The sequence below is a fragment of the Megalobrama amblycephala genome, linkage group LG12 (genome assembly GCF_018812025.1).
Source record: "Megalobrama amblycephala isolate DHTTF-2021 linkage group LG12, ASM1881202v1, whole genome shotgun sequence".
Classification (NCBI taxonomy): Eukaryota; Metazoa; Chordata; class Actinopteri; order Cypriniformes; family Xenocyprididae; genus Megalobrama; species Megalobrama amblycephala.
Window position 1 is genome coordinate 6,868,088 of NC_063055.1, and position 25,548 is coordinate 6,893,635.

The window sequence follows — 25,548 nt, forward strand, 5'->3', positions numbered from 1 at the left end:
TGTTTTAAAAAAAGCTTTATTTTTGGTATTTTATATGCTCTGTTGGTGGTTTGTGGAGTAGCTTCACCCGGGGGGATATTTTTTTATGTATGCTGGGAACTATGGATCCACTGCCCAGTTAGTTATGTCAACATTAATTTGTGCGTTTCACTCAGCAATGTTAAGTTGATTGAACAAACACTTAAAGCTGACAATACTCATTTTTAGTAGAAACAACTCCGTTAAATTACGTTCATGTAGTTACATGAGTTAAGTAATGTGAACAAGAATGGTTTAAGTGAAGCTAACAGTGAAATTTATTTTGTGTGTGTGTGTGTGTGTATACTACATCTGTTCCAATGATGTCATTTATACGCCCCATGTTTTTTTTCCTGCTGAATTTGCTGTTGTATTTTGTTATTCGTTTTACAATACCTGAAAATAGACCCTACCACACATTATTCACATCAAACCCCTGATAGCATATGATGCATTTGTTTCCACAGGACTAAAATTGATGAGATCCAGCAGAGGAAAGAGGAGGAGCTCAAATCCATAAACCTTCGCGTGCAGAAACTGCAGGCAGATTTAATGGCCGCCAACCAGGTGAGATCCGCTCAAGCCCGCCCTGCCAAATTCTTCATTATTAAAGCCCATTTGTTGCATATCTCAGAGGGCGATCGATAGATGGGCTCTAAGGGAGTATGATGATAAACATTTGCAAACCCTTGGGAGTGGGCTAAAGACTGCAGTCGGTGCTTCAGCTTTAGATTCTGGCACGGAGGCACATCTGCAGAAAATAATGGACCGTAGACACGCTGCTGCATTCATCACTGTCATACTAAAAATGCATTGAATCTTCCCGCCTGACAGTTGGTGTGTGTGATTTCAGAACGTCACTGAACTGAAGGAGCAGTTGCAGAGCAAACAGAAAGAGCATGAGATGGCCATCCATGCGCTCAAAGATCAGGTAGCTGTGTCCTCCTTTTACGAGACCACCAAACCTGTTTAGTTTTAGGTTATTATATTTATATGTTTCACTTGACTTAGTGTTTTCAGCATGATAAATAAATCAGAAGGTTCATTTTTGCACAAAGTTGGTTAAAAATGTAAAACAAACATTCATTTCTAAGATGGTCATGTGACAACGATGTTGCATACTTACGTTTAAAATATTTAGCACTGTATACTGTATTGTATTCATTGTACTATACAGTTCATACTGCAGATTGTGCTAGTATTTCGTTCCAAACATCAGCAAAGGCAATCAAAGGAAGAATACAGAAGATTAATAGTTGGTTAAAATGTTCATTTAGCATTTCTTTTAATGTTTATTCCATCACAGATGGTCATTAGTGCGTCTCCAGAGAATTAATCTGCAATTTCCACGTCTGCTGGTTGGCTGTTTACTAACAGGTTTATAAAAGAGAGAAAGCAGACAATTAATCTGCATAAATTGAGTGTGATTTTAATGATAATAGGTCCTACAGATTCAATTAAATAAACCGTAAAAGGCTCATGTGGGTGTTGTTATCAGCATGGAACACAATTACATTTTTATTGTTACGCTTAAAAAAATCAAATAATGAAAATTGGACTTTTTTTTTTAAATGGCAGGATGCAGTTTTGTGATCATTTAGCTGTATTTGTTCTCAGTTCTGTTTTTAAATGCAGTTTAGCTTTGCTTGGAAAGCTCTTTTCAGTCTTAGTTATCCAGTATTTCAGCCAGAAAGAAAAAAATCTGTTCTCATTTCCTCGCCATCGTTTCATTCCAAACCTGTATGATGTTCTTCTGTGGAACTCAACAGAAGTTTAGCAGAATGTCCTTTTCTGTTTTTCTCTATTCAGTGAAAGTGAATGAAGACCGATGTTATTGAGCTCCAAAAATGACAAAACAGCATCATAAAAATAGGACTTTTGCACTACATTCTGAGATTGAACTTTTTTGAGAGGAACAGACTGAAATTCAAGTGGTCAAATTGTCATTCGTTAATAATCTTCCCCTCAGGTGTCATTTGCACTTTTGCATATTCACTCATGGCTTTTTATTTTAATTGACTTTAAAGCTAGAGTGCACTATATTTAAATATTCATGAATGCCAAAGATTTTTTGCAACTCTTGGAGGGTAAAAGTTTCAACTAATATGATTTAAAGTGATTAAATATGAATATGCTCTGTTTTTTAGAGCTTCACTTTCACTGTATATTGAAAAGAGAAGTGTAAACCTTCTTCAAAGTGTCTCCTTGTATGTTTTAAGAAAGTTAGTTAATTTTTGAGTAAACTATCCCCAAACTGGAAGACGTCTTTAGCGTGACCCACCCGTCTTTCTGCTGATAGCAAACTCATTGTGCTTAAGGAGAAGTTAGAGAAGTTTATAATTACCTAAAGAGCAGCCTGTTTAATTGAGCATTTATGGACGATGGTACTCAGGATCAGCTGAGTAATTAAGGATTAGTGGGGCTCAGTGCCGGTGGCTGAGGGGCACACACATGCTACGCAGGGGCCCCTGAGGGAAGGGCCCCTCTTATGACGCTGTCGGCCCTACTGCAGGTCCCGCCACCACAAATGTCTTTCACTTCCTCCGTGAGGTCACAAATCTTAATTAAACAGCTGCCTCTCATGTGCAACAAGCAGATAAGGATGAAGAACCTCCCTGTTCTGTTTTTCCATTCAGAACTGCTTGACTGGGTCTCCTCTGTTTGATGTGGAGTTTCTAACTCGGCCTGTTTTCTTCTCTCTTCTTTTCACTTGTTTTGGGTGTTCTGCTTTCTTTATCATCTCTTGCTCTCGTTCACCCTCTCGGGTTTTAATCTTCCTGTATTCATCTTCTCCAACACTCCTACAATCCCATGCTGTTGCTGGACATGTCTTCATTCATCCTTCACATACGTTTCTTTCTCTGTACATGTTCCCTTCCTCATTGCCTTTATTCATTTTCGTTTCTTTTTCATTATTTATTTTGTTCTTTTTTCTTTTCTTTTTTCTTTAAAATTAAATCCCTTTTTTGTTCTTCCCCTCATTTGTTCTTTATTTGTTTTTGGCTTTTTTTCCATTATTTTTTGCTATTTTGTATTATTTGTTTGTATTCTGTATTTCTTTCATATTTTATATTTTTGTATTTTTTCCAAAATGTACTTATATATATTTTATTTATTTTATTATATTTAATTTTCTTTGTTCATTATTTCATTCTTTACATTGTTTAAAAAATTGTTTTTGTTCAATCTCTTATTTATTAATTTGCTCTTTTCTTTCATGTTATTGCGGGTTTTCTTTTTTAAATTTTTTTAATTCTATTTATTACATTAATATTTTGTATTTTTATTTTTCAAATATTTCACATTTTGTATATATTTTATTTTTTTATTTAATTTATTCTAATGTTCAATTTTTTTCCGGTTTTCTTTGTACTTAATTCTTTTGTTCTTTCATTCTTTTTTTTTTTTATTCAATCTTTCATTTATTTATTCTTTCATTCTTTCATCTTTCTGTGTTGCTTTCTCTTTTGTTCCTTCTTTTCTCTCTCTGTCTCTCGTGGGGTGGTTTTATGTTTGGGCGGAGCTGCAGGTAGCGTGTCAGAGCGCGGTCAGTCAGGAGCAGGTGGAGGGCATGCTGAGTGAGAACGATGCTCTCAGGACAAATCTAGCGGCTCTAGAACAGGTACCTGACCTTGATACAGCATCACGACCTTCATCAACCCCAGTTCCTTCATCATCTTCATTCAATGACCATGTCTGGTCTAACACACATGCTCTTTGTGCCATTAACTGTTAAAATACACATGTACTAATGCCACTTTCATCAGCTTTAAAGCTATTGCCTATGTACAAATCACTTTCAGTTCACACCAATTTGTTTGATGTCATATTTTCTTTTAATTATTTTAAAAAGTGTCAGTATTTAAATGACAATTCATGGAGGTTCATTTAGATGCATTTTTGCTTTGAAATCTTGTTTGTCTGTTGTTTTAATTTTCTAGTCTAGACAGTGTGACTAGTGTCTTATGGAAGTATGGCATTGTGATAACTTAAAACAAAACTTCAGTACAGTCATATATACAGTGGGTACGGAAAGTATTCAGACCCCCTTAAATTTTTCACTCTTTGTTATATTGCAGCCATTTGCTAAAATCATTTGTTCATTTTTTTTCCTCATTAATGTACACACAGCACCCCATAATGACAGAAAAGACACAGAATTGTTGACATTTTTGTAGATTTATTAAAAAAGAAAAACTGAAATATCACATGGTCCTAAGTATTCAGATCCTTTGCTCAGTATTTAGTAGAAGCACCCTTTTGATCTAATACAGCCATGAGTCTTTTTGGGAAAGATGCAACAAGTTTTTCACACCTGGATTTGGGGATCCTCTGCCATTCCTCCTTGCAGATCCTCTCCAGTTCTGTCAGGTTGGATGGTAAACGTTGGTGGACAGCCATTTTTAGGTCTCTCCAGAGATGCTCAATTGGGTTTAAGTCAGGGCTCTGGCTGGGCCATTCAAGAACAGTCACAGAGTTGTTGTGAAGCCACTCCTTCGTTATTTTAGCTGTGTGCTTAGGTTCATTGTCTTGTTGGAAGGTAAACCTTTGGCCCAGTCTGAGGTCGTGAACACTCTGGAGAAGGTTTTCATCCAGGATATCCCTGTACTTGGCCGCATTCATCTTTCCCTCGATTGCAACCAGTCGTCCTGTCCCTGCAGCTGAAAAACACCCCCACAGCATGATGCTGCCACCACCATGCTTCACTGTTGGGACTGTATTGGACAGGTGATGAGCAGTGCCTGGTTTTCTCCACACATACAGCTTAGAATTAAGGCCAAAAAGTTCTATCTTGGTCTCATCAGACCAGAGAATCTTATTTCTCACCATCTTGGAGTCCTTCAGGTGTTTTATTAGCAAACTCCATGCGGGCTTTCATGTGTCTTGCACTGAGGAGAGGCTTCCGTCAGGGCACTCTGCCATAAAGCCCCGACTGGTGGAGGGCTGCAGTGATGGTTGACTTTCTACAACTTTCTCCCATCTCCAGACTGCACCTCTGGAGCTCAGCCACAGTGATCTTTGGGTTCTTCTTTACCTCTCTCACCAAGGCTCTTCTCCCCCGATAGCTCAGTTTGGCCGGACGGCCAGCTCTAGGAAGGGTTCTGGTCGTCCCAAACGTCTTCCATTTAAGGATTATGGAGGCCACTGTGCTTTTAGGAACCTTAAGTGCAGCAGAAATTTTTTTGTAACCTTGACCAGATCTGTGCCTTGCCCCAATTCTGTCTCTGAGCTCTTCAGGCAGTTCCTTTGACCTCATGATTCTCATTTGCTCTAACATGCACTGTGAGCTGTAAGGTCTTATATAGACAGGTTTGTGGCTTTCCTAATCAAGTCCAATCAGTATAATCAAACACAGCTGGACTCAAATGAAGGTGTAGAACTGAAGAAATGGACAGCACCTGAGTTAAATATATGAGTGTCACAGCAAAGGGTCTGAATACTTAGGACCATGTGATATTTCAGTTTTTCTTTTTTAATAAATCTGCAAAAATGTAAAAAAAAAATGAACTTAAATGATTTTAGCAAATGGCTGCAATATAACAAAGAGTGAAAAATTTAAGGGGGTCTGAATACTTTCCGTACCCACTGTATAAATGCCATTATTACCAGTGCTGAGTAGATTACTTACAAATTGTAGTCCATTACCGAATACAAATTATATGATGAAAACCGTAGTAGGGACTTGCCTAAAGTCGAATACACAGATATTGACTTTAAAACGAATAATGAATTCAACCAAATAATAAGAAAAATACTCGTTCACTTCTCGTGTTTGCTAGATAACAGGTAAGCCAGAAGATAGCATAGCAAGATATTATACATAAACATTATTATACATAAATCCCTGCGCCATAATGAGTGTGTGAGGTGAATGTAAACTATATGAATGAAATGAGCAGAGTGCGATTGCGAATACACACTCTGTCATCACATTGTCTTCACTGTGCGTCTCTCAGAGTAATCAGAGCTTTGACGAATAATATCAGCTAAAATACTACATCATACACATTTTCTACTATTTGATATGTCTATTTTAAATGTTTTAAACCTTGTACTCTATGAAACATGAATGAGTGTAAACTTTAATAAATAATGTTCCCTGAGACGGACCAGCATGCATTCTTTATAATTGATTCAGATATGCATAGTAAAAGTTTTTTTGGCAATTTTCAAGTGCTGAATATTTTTTTTTTCTCTATTCAGCTATTTTATATAGAGTCCTCTTATTTGAGGTTGTGGATGATTGTCCTGACATAACTCTGTACACAAAGTTTCTCTGGATATTAAAAAAAAGAAGATATTTTTCCTCTTTTATTTAACATTTAGTATTGTTGTTTTAATTAGAAGATATTTAAAAAATGTTATAATTATAATAAAAAATTATTTTATTTTATGAGCCATACAAGGAATATTTGTTAAATGAAAACTATGAAGGCAATAGAATTACATTACATTACGGGCTTCTTATGTAATTCACAATTTTCCGTTAAAGCCCCACCCACTTCCGGATTTATCCTAATACAGATACAAATAATTTTGAAATTGTTACAGATAGGGCTGGGCGATACATCGCATGCGATTTTCACGCGCATTTTGTCAGTAAAGCCGGTTACCTGATTACCGCTAAATCACCATCACCTGCTTTCAAATGGAGCGGCATTTAATAGACAGAGCCGTAGATCACTGATAAGCTACGCAATATCGCGTTCATTATTGAAGGCGATTCATCTGCGATATGAACGCGATATTGCGTAGCTTATCAGTGATCTACGGCTCTGTCTATTAAATGCCGCTCCATTTGAAAGCAGGTGATGGTGATTTAGCGGTAATCAGGGAACCGGCTTTACTGACAAAATGCGCGTGACAATCGCATGCGATGTATCGCCCAGCCCTAGTTACAGATACAGATATTGGCTCCACTGCGCATCCCTAGTTAGTAACGTAATTTCTTACATTACACATTTTAGGTAATGATATCGGACTACTTTTTGATTACTTTTAGATTACTTTGACTTTACTCTTAGCCTTAACTTGTTTATCACTTAGATTTGAATAGAATAAACTTGTACTATATTGATATAAAAATACAAAGAGAAAAAAAAAAGATTGTTGAAAATTTGTCGTCAACAAAATTAAGTGCATTAAACATTAAATTATGTCAGGGTTTCCCAAACGGTTTTTGAAGGAACTGCTGGGGGTTCATAAGTTTATGAAAGGTGATAATTAATTACACCATAAAAATGTTAAATTTTCAAATAAAAACAATCAAAATAAAACACAAAAAGTGTGTTATATTTTATAAATATTTTGTTTGATATGCTGTGTGGCCTCTGACTTGTGTAATTCCACAAAACTGGAAGACTTTCTGAACATACGTAAGCAATAGGCTGTTTTAGAAAGGACAATTTATAAAGACAAAAAGAAGAATTAATGAGAATCTATGAATTTACTCCCATTTTGTGGATATTAAGTGATCATTTAATCAATAAAAATGTAACGGTTGTCTTTTAAAAAGTATATAATTTTTGCAATCTGATTACATAATGCAATCTGATTACATAATACAGATTACAAGTAATCATTTACTACCCAGCACTGGTTATTACTATATGATTAAACTCATTATGCTTATTTATTTTATCCGAAGTGATTTACAATGTATTTAAGGTATATTTGCATTTCTATGTGCACTCCCTGGGAATCAAACCCATTATGACCAATAGCTAAATATTAATATTTAAATAAATATGAATAATTTAATTTGTACTCCAAGGCTGCATATAAGATTAATTTGGCAGGACTTCCACTGCACTTTAACCCTGGTTGAGGTTTTGAAAACTTTTATCATATTTAATATATTTATTTCTATGTATGTAGTACTTGTGCTAGCCTAGATATTTTGTTTATATATGTTCACACATACATGCGTATGCTGCATCATGCGTGAAGGTTTATATTTGGCTTAAAAGCACTCATGGGTACACTTATATTGATATTGGATTCTGCATTGTGCTGCATTGTGCTGTATTGCATTTCTCAGCTTTTCTCTGGTGTTAAGCTCTTTCCACTCTTCTGTTGGCATTTTTCTCTCTTATACACTGAATTCAAACTGAAGAAGACTTAATTTAGTTGCTCTGGGTTCTTTGAGCATCTGAAACTCAGTGTGTGTTTTTCACAGATCCAAACAGTGAAGACTCAGGAACTGAATTTGTTGAGAGAGCAAAATCTGGCTCTCAACGCAGAGCTTCAGCAGAGACGTACAGAACAGGAGAGTTTCCTGGCACAGAGAGATGATCTCAACTCACAGCTACAGGTATTTTGGTACCCGTTTACTTTTTAAACAACATAGAAAGGCATTTGCAACAATTAAACATCGTATGTCTGAGAAAAATGTTATTGGATTGTATAGGAATCATTTTTTTAATGGCAAAATTACTTTAGTTCTTTTATTACTGCAGCAATTACATATTTTAACATAGTTAAATGTAAAATATCTCTTTGTATTCAGATTATACATAATGATTTGACTTCTTCTTGATGATCAGGAGTCAAACCGAGCGAATAGTCGACTGCTGGAGCAGCTCACTGAACTTGGTCTGGAGAAGGACAAGCTACAGCAGGAGTTAGAAGACGCTAGAAAGGTGACGATACACACAAACCCTCTTTTCTACCTTCTGATCTTTTCACAATTCAGTCAATTCCCACTGCAGCAGGTGAAAGTAGTTTAACGTTTGGTGCACTCACTATCTCTGTCGTCATTTAAGCTTCTTTAGTGAGTCCGTTCGCTCTGCTCGTTCTTCCATCAGTTAATACTCTGATCTTTTGACCATCATAATGACTTTATTAATTTAAAAACCGCAATCGGATTTAGACACAAATGGGCTCTGGAAGATTCACCTCTTTTTGTGCACTTTTTATTTTTTTCCCCCTCTAAAATATGTAATGTTAGTCAAGGTTTCTTGCACCAGTTCCAGGACCAGTGTGTTGTGATTGGTCACGCCCCTTACCATAACTGCAAGTTTCAAAACACTACTAACACAACTCAACTAGGCCACATCACCTTTTTTTTTCTTGCTTATGCCTTGAGCAGGAACTTTGCAGACCGTTTTCATGCTCAAACAGCAACGTTGTACACTAAAAAAAAATTGAAAATGTAAAAAAAGCATAATAGGTCCTCTTTAAAGACAAGCCTGTCTATAGCATTCTTTATATAAAGTAATAAACAGATTTCGATCTAAATACCCATTATCTAAATACCAGTTGTTGAAGAAGATAATGCCTTATGTTTTATGAAAAGTCTTATGCTTCAAGAAAAATTCATGTTTCAAAAAAAAAAAGATTAAATAAACTTTGAAACTGCCACATTTTATTTAAAACTAAATACCTCACTGTTCTGTCAGACTGCAGATAAGCGTAAGGCCATGCTGGATGAACTGGCCATTGAGATGGCGCAGGAGAAATCTCGGCACAAAGAGGAACTCAGCAACGTGCGTTTGCAGCATGAGAAGGAGGTGCTGAGCATCAGGGCTCGCTACGAGAAGGAGCTCCGCGGCCTCCACGAGGAGAAGAACCGCACGGAAGAGGAGATTCGCTCACAGCTACGAGATGAGAAAGTAAGGAACATTTCTGGGCCGGTAACTGAAAGTGTGTAGATTGAGACATGAACTTTCAATAAAGCACTTAACCTCAGTTTGCTTCAGGTGGATTGTGTCTGTACAAAGTGTACTTTGGGCAAAAAACGATCTGCTAAATTTCCTTTCACAATTGTATTTCTTTTATTTTTTTGAGGCTCGTACCAAAGAGCTGGAGGGTCTTCAGCCATATGTAGAGGAGCTGAAAGCTCAGGTTCAGTCCATGGAGGGGACGAAGGGCTGGTTTGAACGCAGACTCAAGGAAGCCGAGGTACTGTGGGTTTACAGCCATCTCTCACTGCAGAGCAATGCCAGAGATGGAAACTGTCTTTTGTTGTTTACATCTGGGTATCATTCTGACCACATGATGTCAGTGTTGTTTTTGTCGTTACCGTGTTATAGACTTTAATATGCCGAATGGTTAAAAAGAAGAGCATTTTTAGTGGATTTGTTTTAATATTTAAAAAAAAAAAACACAAGGTTGCATTTATCTTAAAACTGTCACGCTTGGATGTGTGGTTGATTTATATTTGATGCTGGTGTCATTTGTGTGTTGTGAGCAGGAGACCATGGAAAAGAACAAACTGGACCATGCAGAAGAGATCCAGCGGGTACAGAAAGATCACACAGTCCAGCTGGAGGTAAACTTTTGGATGCGTGTGTGATGATAAAAGCACATTTGGTGTTCGATAACAGTTAATGGAATACATTCAGCTAAAGCAGATGAAGTAATAAGCGGTAAAGCTATATTTAGCACATTTTGTCTTTATGACACATTTGTTGTCTTCATACATATTCAAGTCTCAAGCACTCACATTAGAAGGCTTTATTCTGTCATGTCTCATTGAGTTGATGGATGCTTGCTTGACAGAATTTACTTAATGAGCTTAAAAGACTATCAAATGCATGAAATGCGTTTATCATCCGTAGGTGCTCAAAAGTTAAGCATTTCAGAATGAGGTCATTGAAACTCAAGTTCAAATCCCATCTAATTACTTTTGTTTTCAGTAAAGTAGTAGGAGTCCGTTTAAATTGCATTTAATTTATTATTCTACTGACCTTAACCACCAATAAAAGTCCCTATGGCCATTCCATCTCTGGCGTGACTTGATTTTATCCATCTTGATTTGAGTGGATCGTATAAAGTTGGATATGATCTTAACATTTAATATTATTTCTACCATGCCTGCACATCCTTGGTTATGTTAGCACAATAGAAAAGTTATTTCAGAAGCAGAGGAAGTTGTTTTGATGAAAGAGTTTGAGAACAAAATTTATATTCTTTAGAACTTTTCTTTTCTGCTGACATAACCAAGGCAGAAAATCATTTTGTTCAAGCTGAACTTTTTTTCTTTTTTTTTAAAATATATATTTTTTTAAGAAATAAGGTTTTTAGTCAGTAGTTTTCCAACAACATAAAGGGGTCACCTTTGCAATTTTAAAGGAACATCTGAATATATAATTAGGAAACAAAGTACATGGATCCAAATCACATGAAACGACACCTTTACCTCTTCAATGTCCATCTGACTTTGAATATATATATATATATATATATATATATATATATATATAATATATATATATATATATATATATATATATATATTTATTTATTTTTTTTTTTTTTTTAATAAAGTCAGACCTAAATCAGATTTTAAAAACAGGCATTTTTAAATTAAATTAAATTAAATTCAATTCAATTCAATTTTATTATTATTATTATTATTATTATTATTGAAAAATAAAAATATAGTAAGTAAAACATACACAGGTTTTTAAGCACCTTTTATTGTGTTTTAACTATTTTGCCATAAAAGTTTAGCTTTCATGGAAGCTGGCATGGAGAACAAATAAGCATAACCAAAGCCATGTGGGCATGGAAAAAATTATATTAACCAATAAAATTATATCCCATTTATAAGTGACAAGTCACACACAGTAAGACCAGAATATGCATTAAACAAGTAAATAACATTACATTACATTACATTTAGTCATTTAGCAGACGCTTTTATCCAAAGCGACTTACAAATGAGAACAGTAGAATCAATCAAATCAACATGAGAACAACAGTACATAAGTGCTGAGTGAAGTCACAGTTATGACAGTAAAGTGCTCGTAGCAAGGAAATTTTTTTTTTTTAAATTAATACACAAATAGATGGAATGAAAATAGTAATCAAGGTAAGTGCTACTATTACTGGGTCAAGTGCCGACGAAAAAGATACGTCTTTAGCATTTTTTTTGAAAGTGGCTAAAGATTCAGCTGCTCGGATAGGGCGTGGCAGGTCATTCCACCAGCCAGGAAATAAGGTTTATTTTCTCCAGAAATTTTATCCATTGTGCATTTTAAATGATTGAAGGAACATTTTCCTGCCCTTTTTAGGCTAAAGCTGCAGAGGTGGAGGCAGTTAAACAGCAAGTGAAGGAGATGGAGAAAGAGAGAGAAGATCTCAATGATACAATCGGAAAACTCAAACAGGTGTGTGAACAGAATGGATTCTTTTTTCTGGCAGTCTCCTAGTGGCTCTGCTGGAGCGTAAGTTCTTCAACGTGATGAGAACCATGTGTTTTTAAGATGCTAAATAAGGCATGACTCAGATGGAGGATATTATGGGGGTGTGATTGCTGGAGCTCAGCAGTAATTTCAAATGTGACTCAAGAACGATGCGTGACTCAACAGTAGGATGAGATTGTTCTTTGTGTGAGCATCTGGTGCCAGCAGCTCCTGGGGGATGTTTCGTTTTCAGAGCTGCAAAAATCGGTGTTTCCTCGTCTCATCTGAATATTTTTAGGATGATTTATTAGGACTTTCCTTTGTTCTGATGTTACTTGTTTCATGGTTATTATATAACTAAGACTAATTCACTAAAATTAAGATTTAAAGCATCATACACTACTGTTCAAAAGTTTGGGGTCAGTAAGATTAAAAAAAAGGGAAAAAAAGAAATTAATACTTTTATTCAGCAAGGATGCATTAAGTTGATCAAAAGTGACGGTAAGAACCCAATGTTGCAAAAGATTTCCATTTAAATAAATGCTTCATAAACATTTCATCAGCACCAAATCATCATATTAGAATGAATTCTGAAGAATCATGTGACACTGAAGACTGGAGTAATGATGCTGAAAATTCAGCTTTGCATCACAGTTTCACAATATTACTGTTTTACTGAATTTTTGATCAAATAAATGCAGACTTGGTGAGCATAAGAGACTTCATTCAAAAACATTAACCTCATAACAGTTCTTCTGTAATTGAATTTTCGAATTTCTGTAAATGAAGTCCCTCTGTAAATGAATGGTGTGCTCTCTTTTATTGTCTAAAATAAAGAAAAATGAAAGACTAAACTGTAACTCACTGAACTATTTCAAACTAAACTGAAAAGGTATTTGAAAATAGAAATTTTAAAATAGTTTTAAAATAAAGACTTATTTGCTGAACTATAATAACCTTTGTGTGTGTATTTCAGGAGATTAAAGACACGGTGGATGGACAGAGAATCCTGGAGAAAAAAGGTAGTTCAGCGGTAAGTAGGCAATCCAGCCAGAAAAAAAAAAGAGATGAGTCAGGGCTTTCCCTCTCTCCATTTCCCAGAAAGTGAATTAAAATAGTCCCAGGCGATGGGCAGGACACCTCTCTGCCCTACAGACCTGAAACCAGACCTCCCATTGACGAGGGTCGATCAGCTTTCATTAACGCTGTAGCCGTTTCATCAATAGAATCTCGTTTGACAGTTCATCGATTGCCTGTGTGTGTTTCCAGCTCCAGAAGCAGTCCATACTTTTAGCTCAAAGTTTTGGTTATAGTTTTTCTATGGCATTGTTTATTATTTATATATTCACACTGTTTATTAGGTTACAAATGCAGTCCCTCTGGGAAGTTCCTTCCTGCTTGAAGTGATTTTGGATGAAAACGGATGAAATTTCATATATCTTCTCCTCTTTTTGGTTTTTTTCTTCCGACAAAAACAAAAAAAGCTTTTGTAGTGCTACTGCAGCAAAATGGATGTACAGGATGTTTAATTGATGTGAAGTTGTCTATATAGATATATATTGGTTTGCTATTATATTATGCAATGCAGTGATATTCATACATGTTTAAGTGTCCAAATACTTCGGGAGCCACTGTATTTACTGGATTCTTAAATGTCTACAAAGCTAAATGTCTGTCTGCTGTCAAAATAATGCCTGTCATGTTATGTCTACAGCTGAAAGACTTGAAGAGGCAGCTCCATCTGGAAAGAAAGAGAGCGGATAAACTCCAGGAGCGGCTGCAGGAGATCTTAACCAACACTAAGACTCGGACAGGTAAACACTTTTTCTCTGTCCCTTAAGATTTTGAGACATAGCTCCTTTATCACCATATAAAGCAGTTGTAAATGCAGGGAATAAAGCTTTTTAGAGTGGTCGACCATCCTCTCAGGTGATTTAAACTGCGATGGCCTCAGCAGTCGCTGTTTCATCACATATAGGGGACATGAATGAAAAATTTAAAGCAGGTAAGTAAATATGCGGCACTGTGCATAAATAAGGCAGCAGTTGAAGACGGCTCCACCCCAACTGCAAATCGCTACAAATGAGACAAACCCAAAGCCTGTTCTTACCACCTGAAGTGAATTATAAAGAGCCTGTCCGCTTTGCTCTTGCATGAGGTTCCTGTGGGATGTTGAGCAGTTCACTTTCCTGCATCGGCTCATTGGCTATAAATAGTTTTTTCCAAAAAGGAAAATTGAATTAATGTAGTTTTTCTTTCACATTACAGTGGTGTTATTGCATATCATGGAGATTTTTGGCTCCATTCTGGTATGTAACACTCAATTTTCACAATCTGATAAATTTCTCAAGAATAACATTCTCCCAGCCCATTTCTTTTCTTTTCACCAATATAGGAGTAAAATGGGTTTTTGTTGACTTTAGCTGACTGTTTTATAATATTAAGTCAAGTGAAGTCAATTTTGTTTGTATAGCACTTTTTACAGTACATACAGTATTGACTATGTTCACATGTGCACCAATAATGTGATTATTTCCAATAATAAGAGTAAGGATTTAATTGCAGTAAGGACACAAGTAAACCTCTTCACTCCCATTTATGCACAGTCTTCATTATCCTGATTATTCACTTCATTATTCTGATTATTGCCATCTCCTCTTTATTCACATATCCTAATGCACAACACAAATGATGAACTCGCATACAATAGGTGTGTTACTGGCCACTGTTTTAATCTACTTGCGTCAAATGCAAAAAACATTTCTACGGATGTATTGATTTTTTTTTTTTCATTGACACCCTAAAATGTCTTCATTTCAATGTTTTTCAACCATCAATATACTGCATTATATTCATGTGACTCAGCGTTGTTGTCATGAACTCAGCATCCTAAAAATGTAATGATCTTTATCACTATATTTACAAATCTGTGCGTGACATCATCATCAATGTATACAGCGCCTAAAACTTAAAGGTCCCGTTCTTCGTGATCCCATGTTTCAAACTTTAGTTAGTGTGTAATGTTGTTGTTAGAGTATAAATAAAATCTGTAAAATTTTAAAGCTCAAAGTTCAATGCCAAGCGAGATATTTTATTTAACAGAAGTCGCCTACATCGAACGGCCAGTTTGGACTACATCCCTCTACTTCCTTCTTTAATGACGTCACTAAAACAGTTTTTTGACTAACCTCCACCCACAGGAATACACAAGAGTTGCGTTTGTAGAGTGTGTTTGTCGCCATGTCGTCGAAACGCTGTTATTTTCATCCCGCAGTCCAATCACCGGGTCTGATTCCGGCTCAAGTTGATAGGGTAAAATTAAAGACATGTTTACAATAACACTGAGCGCGTGCATCTCCACATTATGGTAAGAGGCGTGACTTTTCCGGGCACGGTGCGCTCAGAGCTGTCGAATCACAACACAGGAACCGCTGGCACAATCAGAACTCGTTACGTATTTCTGAAGGAGGGACTTCATAGAACAAAGAAGTCATCAGCCCGTTTTTATGACAGTGGAAACAGCGGTATACAGATAAGTAAATTATTTGAAAAATACTGTGTTTTTTTTAAGCGAAACATGAACACATGTTATATTGCACACTATAAACACAATCAAAGCTTCAAAAAACCACGAAAAACGGGACCTTTAACTTTTTGCCACACCTGCCAATGGCTGTGTGAAAATTTACTGGCCATAAATACTTTTTACCAGTCATGACATTTTCACAAAAACAGGCTGTTAACACACCAAAATTTTATATACCAGTGGAAATTCACAATTCTACATTCCAATTGCGATACCACAGCTAAAACTCCTCACTTGCCTAATATGAATTTAAATCATTGTTAAAGACATGTAAACAGTCAGTAATAAAATAAGAATAAATAATCAAATAACAATAATAGAGAGGTGCAAATAAAATAGTTAGTGCTTTTCAGGTACACTACTGCTCAAAAATTTGGGATCGGTAAGATTTTTAATATTTTTAAAAGAAGTTTTGTCTGCTCACCAAGGTTTAATTTATTTCATTAAAAATACAGTAAAAACAGTAATATTGTGAAAAATTATTACAATTTAAAATAACTGTTTTCTATTTGAATATATTTTACAAAGTAATTTATTCTTGTGTTGGCAAAGCTGAATTTTCAGCATCATTACTCCAGTCTTCAGTGTCACATGATCCTTCAGAAATCATTCTAATATGATGATTAGTTCCTCAAGAAATATTTGTTGTTATTATTATCATCAATGTTGAAAACAGTTGTGTACTTTTTTTTTTCAGGATTCCTTGATGAATAGAAAGTTCAAAAGAACAGCATTTATCTGAAATACAAAGCTTCTGTAGCATTATACACTACCGTTCAAAAGTTTGGGGTCAGTAAGAATTGTTTTTATTTTTTTGAAAAGAAATTAAAGAAATTAATACTTTTATTCAGCAAGGATGCATTAAATCGATCAAAAGTGGCAGTAAAGACATTTATAATGTTACAAAAGATTAGATTTCAAATAAACACTATTCTTTTGAACTTTCTATTCATCAAAGAATCCTGAAAAAAAAAATATTGTACACAAATATTTTGTACAATTGTAAACAATAAATGTTTCTTGAGCAGCAAATTGACATATTAGAATGATTTCTGAAGGATCATGTGACACTGAAGACTGGATTAACGATGCTGAAAATTCAACTTTGCCAACACAAGAATAAATTATATTTTCAAAAATTTTCAAATAGAAAACAGTAATTTTAAATTGTAATAATATTTCACAATATTACTGTTTTTACTGTATTTTTAATTAAGTAAATGCACCCTTGGTGAGCAGACGAAACTTCTTTTAAAAACATTAAAAATCTTACCGATCCCAAACTTTTGAGCGGTAGTGTAGATCTAACAGTAGTTTTCAAGTACAGAAATTTAATAAAGTAATCAAATGTAAAATAAGAGCAGTGAGCTAATGCAAGGATCAAATATACTGACACACATGCGTTTTCTTTCTCAGCTGTTTATATTCACGTAAGACATAACTTACTGTATTATGAGGATACTCACCAATTAGGATGTTTGCGCACAGAAACCGTCCCACACAGCACACGAGTAACAAATTGAGTTCCTTTTTGCGTCATCTTGTGGTTCAATATTTAAATTGGCAAGGCTTAAACTTTCATGATGATGCAGCACTGGTCCATCAACTTTACCAAGCGCCATTCACGTTTATGTTCTCACAACATTGCATTGTTAGAATTCATAAAAATTTTAACAACCAACTGGTGATTGACACTGTTTCTTATACTTGCCATCACTGATTTCATTTTAGGCAGTTCATGTACATCCCAAGCACATGCGCACTTTGGACAGAGTAGAGGAAATTTAAGCTTTGCATGCCTGTTTATTGCAATTTAAAATCTGCATAAGCCACATATTGTACTACAATTATGTAAAATTTAATTGCAGTATTGCCTAAATCTCATTATATTAACATTATGAGGGTGCATGTAAACAAATTGTTGTTGACGTCACAGAAAACATCTTTATTATGTAGTCTTGAGAACATTTTTTTTACGAACTGCATATAAAAAAGGGGGTTTTTACTATGATTTTAACAGGACATGCATGCAAGGCGTAATACCTTATCCCTGTGTTGTTTATGATCAAATTTTTACATTAGGACCACATAATGGGCAGCTCAAAATTCCAATGCTCAAACGCTGAATCAAAATCAATACAGTGTCCCAACTTAATAGAAAATTTTCGGAGTACATTTGTTAGTTTGTTTCTTAAAAACTTTAACTCCTGTGGGGACGGACCCCACACACAACAAGGAGGGAGAGGCGAGTGCTGTAAATATTTGATGGAGCCCCTCTAAAAATGTGCTACAGATCCATGCATATGTGCACTTGCTCTCTGTAGATTGTTGGCAGTGCCAGGGCACTCCTCTTTTGAGCCATTTATAATTTAAAGTACACTAAATGTTTAATGGTTGCGGTACAGAAAGTTTAGAATCAGACATTTTAAAGTAGGGAGCTTTATCTTTGTCAAATGTCCAAGAGGGTCTGAAAGTCCACACACACACATTCTCAAAGAGAGTTTCGGCATGTTTTTTGGTTCACTGTCCCAAACTGTGCGGGGGGAAAAGGTGGTAACAACTTGGCACTGCACATACAGATTTCATTGTTGTCTTCTATTTATATTTTTCTTTCTTTAAAAGAAGTATTTATAGCTCTGTTACAATACCTAGTGAGCTTGCTGCCTAGATAGTCTACCTTCTAAGGTAGCATCCCAACTGAAAGGTCAAATCAAAAGAGATTCAACTCACAATTGATTCCAATAGAGGCAGACTTAGCATTTAGCTAACAATCTCATACTCTGAAAACATAGCACACAAATAATGAGTAAAATAGTCAGTTTTAAAGTATACTATTCATTGATATTTTTGGTATTTAATGTTATAAAAGTAGATTTATTTGTATTTTCTTGCATTTTTTTCCCCCTTGAGTTCATTGCCTTCTCTGTAAACCAAGGTATAAGTGAACTTATACCTTGCTTAGAAATAGCTTTCATGTCAGTATTAACACACCTATGATTTCTTCTTGGTAGGCAGCTCACTAGTTTTTGGAACAGAGCTTATATATACACTACTGTTCAAAAATTTTGGGGTTGATAAGATTTTTTTTAATGTCTTAAAAGAAGCTTCTTTTGCTCACCAAGGCTGCATTTAGTTGATGATAAATACAGCAAAAACAGTAATATTGTGACATATTGTGAGAAATGAAAAATCAGTTTATTTCTATGTATTTATAAAATGTAATTTATTCCTGTGATGCAAAGCTGAATTTTCAGCAGCATCATTAGTCTTCAGTGTCACATGATCCTTCAACTATAATTCAAATGTGCTCATTTGCTGCTCAAGAAACATTTCTTCTTAACAATGTTGAAAATGGTTAAGTGCTACATAATATATTTATGGAAACTACCTTTTTTTCTGTATTCTTTGAGTTGGAAGTTCAAAAGTACAGTATTTATTTGAAATAGAAATCTTTTGTAACATTATAAATGTCTTTACTCTCACTTTTGATCAGTTTAATTTGTCCTGAATTTTGCTGAATAAATGTATTAAGTTATAATTGCTGACCCCGTGCTTTTGAACAATAGTGCTTCCATACATTCTGTAATTAAATGTTACATAAAACAGATGACGTCTAACTTTTGTGAATTGTTTACCTTGTAGATTCTCTGTCCGTGAGTGCAGGTATTAATGGATGGCATTCTGCTAAATAGCCTGTATGTTAGCATGCTTTTCTCTAGTCTAGAATACTCACTCAGTAGTTTTTCACTTACTATCTGTTGATTGTAAAAGTAATTTGTGCTGATATTGCTGCTAACTGATAATTGCCTTGCAATAGCTAGTTGTTGATCATAATAGCAGTTACCTTATCGGGAAACCGCTATTTAATAGTAACTAGGGCTGTGTGGTATATCGATATATTTTCAAACAAGATATAGAATGAGACAATACCATTTATATCGCTTCTGAAAAATAACCAAGGAAATAGTGAACTGCTGCAGGACTTGCCCACCTGTCAGATACTTGTGCTGTTTAATGCATTTGAGACCAGTTTTCTTCAGTTCATAACGGTTATATCCTTATCTGTACATGTTATAAATTCATTGAGTTAGGAATGCACCGATATACATTTTGGCCAATAGCAATAACCGATAATTCTTTATATTTGAAAGATGATAACCAATATATTGACAGATATATAAAAATTTGGATTTAGATTTAATTTTTGAGATCCTAATTACAAAAACAAAAGTTTCACCATTAAAAGCCATGTCCCAAGCACACAATTATAATGTTCTTATTATAATTTTATGTAGTCTATAATGACTTGCTCTGTACATGTTGCACTTAACTGTATTTTCCCTTTTGAAGTGACTCCAATCACATTTCAAGCAATTCATAACCATCATTGTGAACAATGTGCTTCTGTAGTGTCTCAGCTGAAGGAAATAATCAATTATTTATCAGCTTTAATATATCGGACTGATAACAATAACATTAAAAATGAACATATATCGATCGATACCGATATAGTGGCTGATATATCGTGAGTGTTTCCATTTTGCATAGTCTTGTCCTAATAGTAAGCGAGTATGCCTAAACATACCGAGTTAAGTTATATAACTTATATATAATATCTAGCTAACCTGCAGCGCTTAGTGATTTATGCCCTTATAATATTCCTAATATTCCTCTTTTTGCATCACATTTGTATTTGCAGGTCTTGAGGAGCTGGTATTGTCTGAGATCAGTTCCCCGAGCCGTACGCAGCAGACGGGTGACAGCAGTAGCATTTCCTCCTTCAGCTACAGAGAGATCATGAAAGATGGCGCATCAGCTCCCAGCACCAATAAGGTAGAGCCACCCACTGGAGGCCAACGACCCTTGCTAATACTGTCGCCACAGTTGATGCTTCCTTTTCTCCAGCTCCCAGGAGCCTTTCTGTCCATTGCATTTCTGTCCTCCTGAAGCTATTAATAAACACCAGAACTCGTGTAAATTCGATAAATATACCGTGCCTGTGAATAAACAGGGGAGAAAAGAATGGTTGTCGTGACATGCTAGACTATCTTGAGGGACGTAAGTGTGGTTTAGTGAAGAAAAACAGAAACTTTGACTAATTATTGCTGTTTGCCAAGGCTAGGAATTTGAACAAACCCCTAAAACTAAGTTTTAAACTTCAGCATGCACCTCTCCCTCACCCTTTGTGCAACAGACATTAATGATGCATCATTCATAAATCATCTAGTTGATTTTTAAATGCAACATGTCAAGACTCTTGTTTTAGGCCATCAATTTGTAACATAATGCATATCAGTCATGTCTGAGATGTGTTTAAGGAGAATTGTCATCTTCCTTTTGTAAGGGAAGATAATTTTTTAAGCCAGAGGGAAAATGAGACTCATGGGATGAAAATAGTACACACAGGGGACGGCGAGAGTCTCCGGGACGAGCCGACCTTCGTTTGTTTGGATCGTTTCCAGCTCCTTGAAACGCCCTGAAACAAACTAAGGGACAGAATAAAACCGTCACATGATCGAGGCTGGTGGAATTCCTTCCTGTGACTTTCATGTGATGCTGAATGGCACAGTGTTATGTTACAGACCAAAAAAAAAAAAAAACCTGAAGTTAGAGATAACTCACCCAAAAATGAAAATTCTGTCATAATTTTGTTCCAAACCTGTTCAGTGTTATTTTAATATTTTTTTTATATATAATGATATATACGACTTATTAATATTTTAAAATGGCTTTTATTTTTATATTTTCTGTTTTCATTGTAATTTTACTTTATTTTGTTATTTTGGTAAGTTTTAGTTATTTATATGTAGCTATATGTATTTATGTTAGTTGGTAATTAAACATTTCTCATTTTCGTTTTTCATGTGTTTTATTGTGACAGTGTTTTTGTTAATACATTGAACATTGATTTGGACCCCATTGACTTTGATTGTGGGTCAATGACATGACATGCATATTTTTGTGCATTATTTCCTTAAAAAAATGGTAAATTCATGACATATATCACTTCATTCTATAAAACCTATTTAATTTGTATTCTTTTTAGTACATAAATAATACATATTATTTTATGTTTTTGTTATCTTAAACCCCCAAAATGTCAGGAGGTGCAACTGTCCGAACAAACAGACGAGAAAACTATTTAAACTGATGTCTTAATAATAAACAATAAACTAAAGACTATGGCATCAGTTTAGGTTTGAAACCTTTCATATAAACAAATCTTTTAGTTTTAAAGCTGTTGAGATAATTAAAAAACTTTTGTTCAGCAATTTGAATGTCAGGGTGGCACAACTGCAAACATGGCTCTATTATTATGAATTGACAAGGTAATATCAGTAAACATGATAATGCATCATCCAGAGGAGCCCAACTGATCCTTGTAGTAGAGTAAAAAGGTTTGTAGATCTCACTCAAATACCTGTAAAAACTGCTAATTTCCAGTATGAAAGGTTGGTACACTTTCCATGTCAGGTGGTACAACTATGGTATATACACAACTATTTGGTTGTACCGCCTGACATAAAAGCAGTCATAAAATGAATTTAAACACTTTGAAATGTTATTTAATAACTGAAACTTGTTAAAACATATTGTTCATGACTCAAAAAATATGCATTACATCAGTTTTGTAAAGATTTTTAAAAAACACCTTTTTTTTTTAAGCTTTCTTTGTCAATGAACTTAACAACAGTTAAAACATTCTCAAAACATGGTCTTTTCAGCATATCTGTAAGTAATGCAGATGTTTCAGTAAAGTTTTGTTTCTCTTTCCACAGTCCAACACCAGCAGCCCTCAGTCCCAGCGACCTGCTGACCTTTCAGACGACGAAGTCAGTGAGCTCTTCCAGAGACTTGCCGAGGTCCAGCAGGAGAAGTGGATGCTGGAGGAGAAGGTATGATGTTTTAACCAATCATTGCAGTCTCATGTTACTAGGAAAAGTTTACTTCACATGGAACAGCCCAGGTTTGCAGTGTTGGACCAAGCCTTCACTCAGACACAGTACTTCCGTGTGCTCCACGGGGGGCTGTAAGTGCTGAATTGTGTCTTTGGATCATGAAATATGCATGCAGGTATTGATGTTTTCACATTTTAATCGATCAGTCTTTGTTAGTAACTATTGGAATGGAAATATGTAGCTAGGGTTTTGACAAGTTACATCACTCTTTCTGCTTTAAAGAGAGACTGGAAGCTCAAACATGTCAGTGGCAGTCATATTAAACACGTTATTTCATAAATCTTCTGGATTTCACAATATGCCTTATAGGATGTTTTATTTTTTACTGAAAATTTTTTATTTTTTTACTGAAAGAAAATTGTTTGCACAAATGGTCAGACACTATTTCTGTCAAATAAAAATTATGCTAATACATGGATTGTTTAAGTGATTTAAGTACATGTTGTATTTTATATTGATAAATCAGTTTGATGCATTTGTTTTAATGTATGTTTGATATTTTTAATTAATATTAAATTATATAAAATTATTTATTTTAAATTAAAATATTTTAACTTTCTATTTATCAAAACGGTTCAATTGTAATAATATTTCCCAATTTTACTGGTTTGGCTGTGTTTCTAATCAATTAAATGCAGTCTTGGTGAGCATAAGAAACTTCTTTCAAAACAATTAAAAAATCTGACTGACCCCAACCATAGAGTTTAATGTTTGGTTTGACTAAATTTAAATTTAAAAAGCATTTTCTAAATCTAAATCCAAAACTGTATGAAAATGAACCCTAGCTGGCAGTGATGGCAGTGATCACAGTGTCCACACCTGTGTGTTTTCGTATCAGGTTTATCTCACTTTTGTGTGGTTGTGGCACCTGGCAGTTTATTGCAGATCTTATCTTTGTGCTCTCTGTTCAGGTGAAACACTTGGAGGTCAGCTGTGCCTCAATGGCTGATGACATCTGTAAAAAGAGTGCCATTATTGAGACATACGTCATGGACAGCCGTAGAGGTAAGCGGCTTTGTCATTGTTCACAGCCTCAGACTTGCTTGTTTTCTGAAAGCACATAATCTGAATGTTTACAGATGAGGTCAGGTGATAGCTGATACCGATTGTGCTTTTATTCTAAGGAAAACTGTTAGCTGAAGAGTATCAAACATTTGGTTGTCACTATGTTGTATCTGCACGGATTAAGACCTTATGCAATCAACTGAATAGGACAGGTCTATTAAAAATAAAACACTATTTAGACTGATACAGAGAAATGGCATAATTTTCTTTATTGTATGTTTTTGTTCTATTTTTATATCTGCACTCGTACTTGCATAATCTCCTGCTAAATGTTTTATTAGTTCTCTTTGTAACACTGCTATTTCGGTGCCACTGTATAGTTCTCAGGTATTCTTGAAAAAGCACTTTGCAGCTGAAAATAATCACAGCCAATAAATGTCTTTTTGTAAGGGGCCGTATGATCGCAGAAGTGTTATATTCCTGTGACACTTTTGATGGATTGGAATTAAACAATCCCTTGTTATCATCTGTCTGTCTATACTTTATCAAATTAACATAAACATTGACTCGAAGAACAGATCGAGTCCCTTTCTGTCTGGTTGCAGTAGTTTTTGCTTTGCTGATTTATAAAATCATTTGCTGGGGTTCATTTGTATTCATGATTAATCAATAGTTAATTGTGTTCTTGTAATTGAATGTGACAGTGCTAAATGTAAGTAAGATGAGGATGCATCTATTCAGAAAATCTGTACTGGACTGGAGTATAGTTCACTACAAAAGTACCTTTATTCAGTACAAGATCTATCAACAACATTTGTAGCATAAGTTTGATCACCACAGACAGTAACTTCCTGTCAAGTTTGTTTGATTTTAACATTGCTTTATTAGTGGTAAATGCCACCAGTATTGTTGTAGTATTATTTATATACTTTTACTGTATTTATTAATATTTTAAATTAGCTTTTATTTTTATAGTTTTAGTTTTATTAATTTTATGTGCTTTTATCATTTTTATTAAGTATGTATGTAATGTGTGTGTATACCTTGAACATTTCATTCATTATTACAGTTTATTCACTATACTTTAAAAAATGGTAATAAAATATGACAAGATCTCAGAGTTAAACTGTGTCAGAAAAAAATAATCTTAATAATGTCAGATAACACTTAAGCAAAACATGGTCTGGTCAAAATGTCTGAATAATTTTTGGTCCCAAATTTTTATCAGTTTTACTGGTAGTCCACTGTATAAAGAATTTAAAATATATATATTTAGTAGGGTTAGTACTTCACCATAAACGTAAATGAAAAATGAAATGCCTTGGCATCTAACTAAAATAAGGTTTTCCATCTAATATAATTTAGATTTTATTTCAGCTTTCGGTTAACAAAAATATTTTTCATAGTTTTAGTTAACAATAACACAAAGTGTCACATCTCTTTTTAAAAGGGATGGTTGTACTAGTTCTCTCTTTCTCTGTGTTTTTATACAACTGAGGATCAGATAAAAATGAAATCTGTGGTTATCATTATTATGCTACAAATGCTGTCAGTAGCTTAACTTTGAACTTGTATTGAACTCTGAATGTTCCATTAAAGGGGACCTATTATGCCCCATTTTACAAGATGTAAAATAAGTCTCTGATGTCATCAGAGTGTGTATATGAAGTTATAGCTCAAAATACCTCACAGATAATTTTTTATAGCATGTTAAAATTGCCACTTTTAGTGGTTGAGCAAAAACGAGCCGTTTCAGTATGGTCCCTTTAAATGCAAATGAGCTGCTGCGCTCGACCTAAGAGGGCGGGGCTTCAAGAGCTCGTTCTCCCCTGTCAGGATTCAGTCACGA

General features: G+C 34.9%; 1 protein-coding gene across 4 annotated transcripts in view; it reads left to right on the top strand.

Annotated features, from left to right (window-relative positions):
- Positions 1-25,548, top strand: part of gripap1 (GRIP1 associated protein 1) — a 56,449-nt gene that overhangs the window by 14,932 nt on the left and 15,969 nt on the right. For 2 of the 4 annotated variants that reach the window (XM_048208863.1, XM_048208861.1), the window contains exons 13-27: positions 486-585; positions 872-949; positions 3,548-3,640; positions 8,198-8,332; positions 8,565-8,660; positions 9,420-9,632; positions 9,808-9,921; positions 10,214-10,291; positions 12,039-12,134; positions 13,126-13,182; positions 13,864-13,963; positions 19,378-19,398; positions 20,435-20,568; positions 22,515-22,631; positions 23,606-23,699. In XM_048208863.1, coding sequence (XP_048064820.1) covers positions 486-585; positions 872-949; positions 3,548-3,640; positions 8,198-8,332; positions 8,565-8,660; positions 9,420-9,632; positions 9,808-9,921; positions 10,214-10,291; positions 12,039-12,134; positions 13,126-13,182; positions 13,864-13,963; positions 19,378-19,398; positions 20,435-20,568; positions 22,515-22,631; positions 23,606-23,699 — 1,526 coding nt within the window. The remainder of the gene's footprint in view (positions 1-485; positions 586-871; positions 950-3,547; positions 3,641-8,197; positions 8,333-8,564; positions 8,661-9,419; positions 9,633-9,807; positions 9,922-10,213; positions 10,292-12,038; positions 12,135-13,125; positions 13,183-13,863; positions 13,964-19,377; positions 19,399-20,434; positions 20,569-22,514; positions 22,632-23,605; positions 23,700-25,548) is intronic. The other 2 variants (XM_048208865.1, XM_048208862.1) reach the window with 2 other exon arrangements.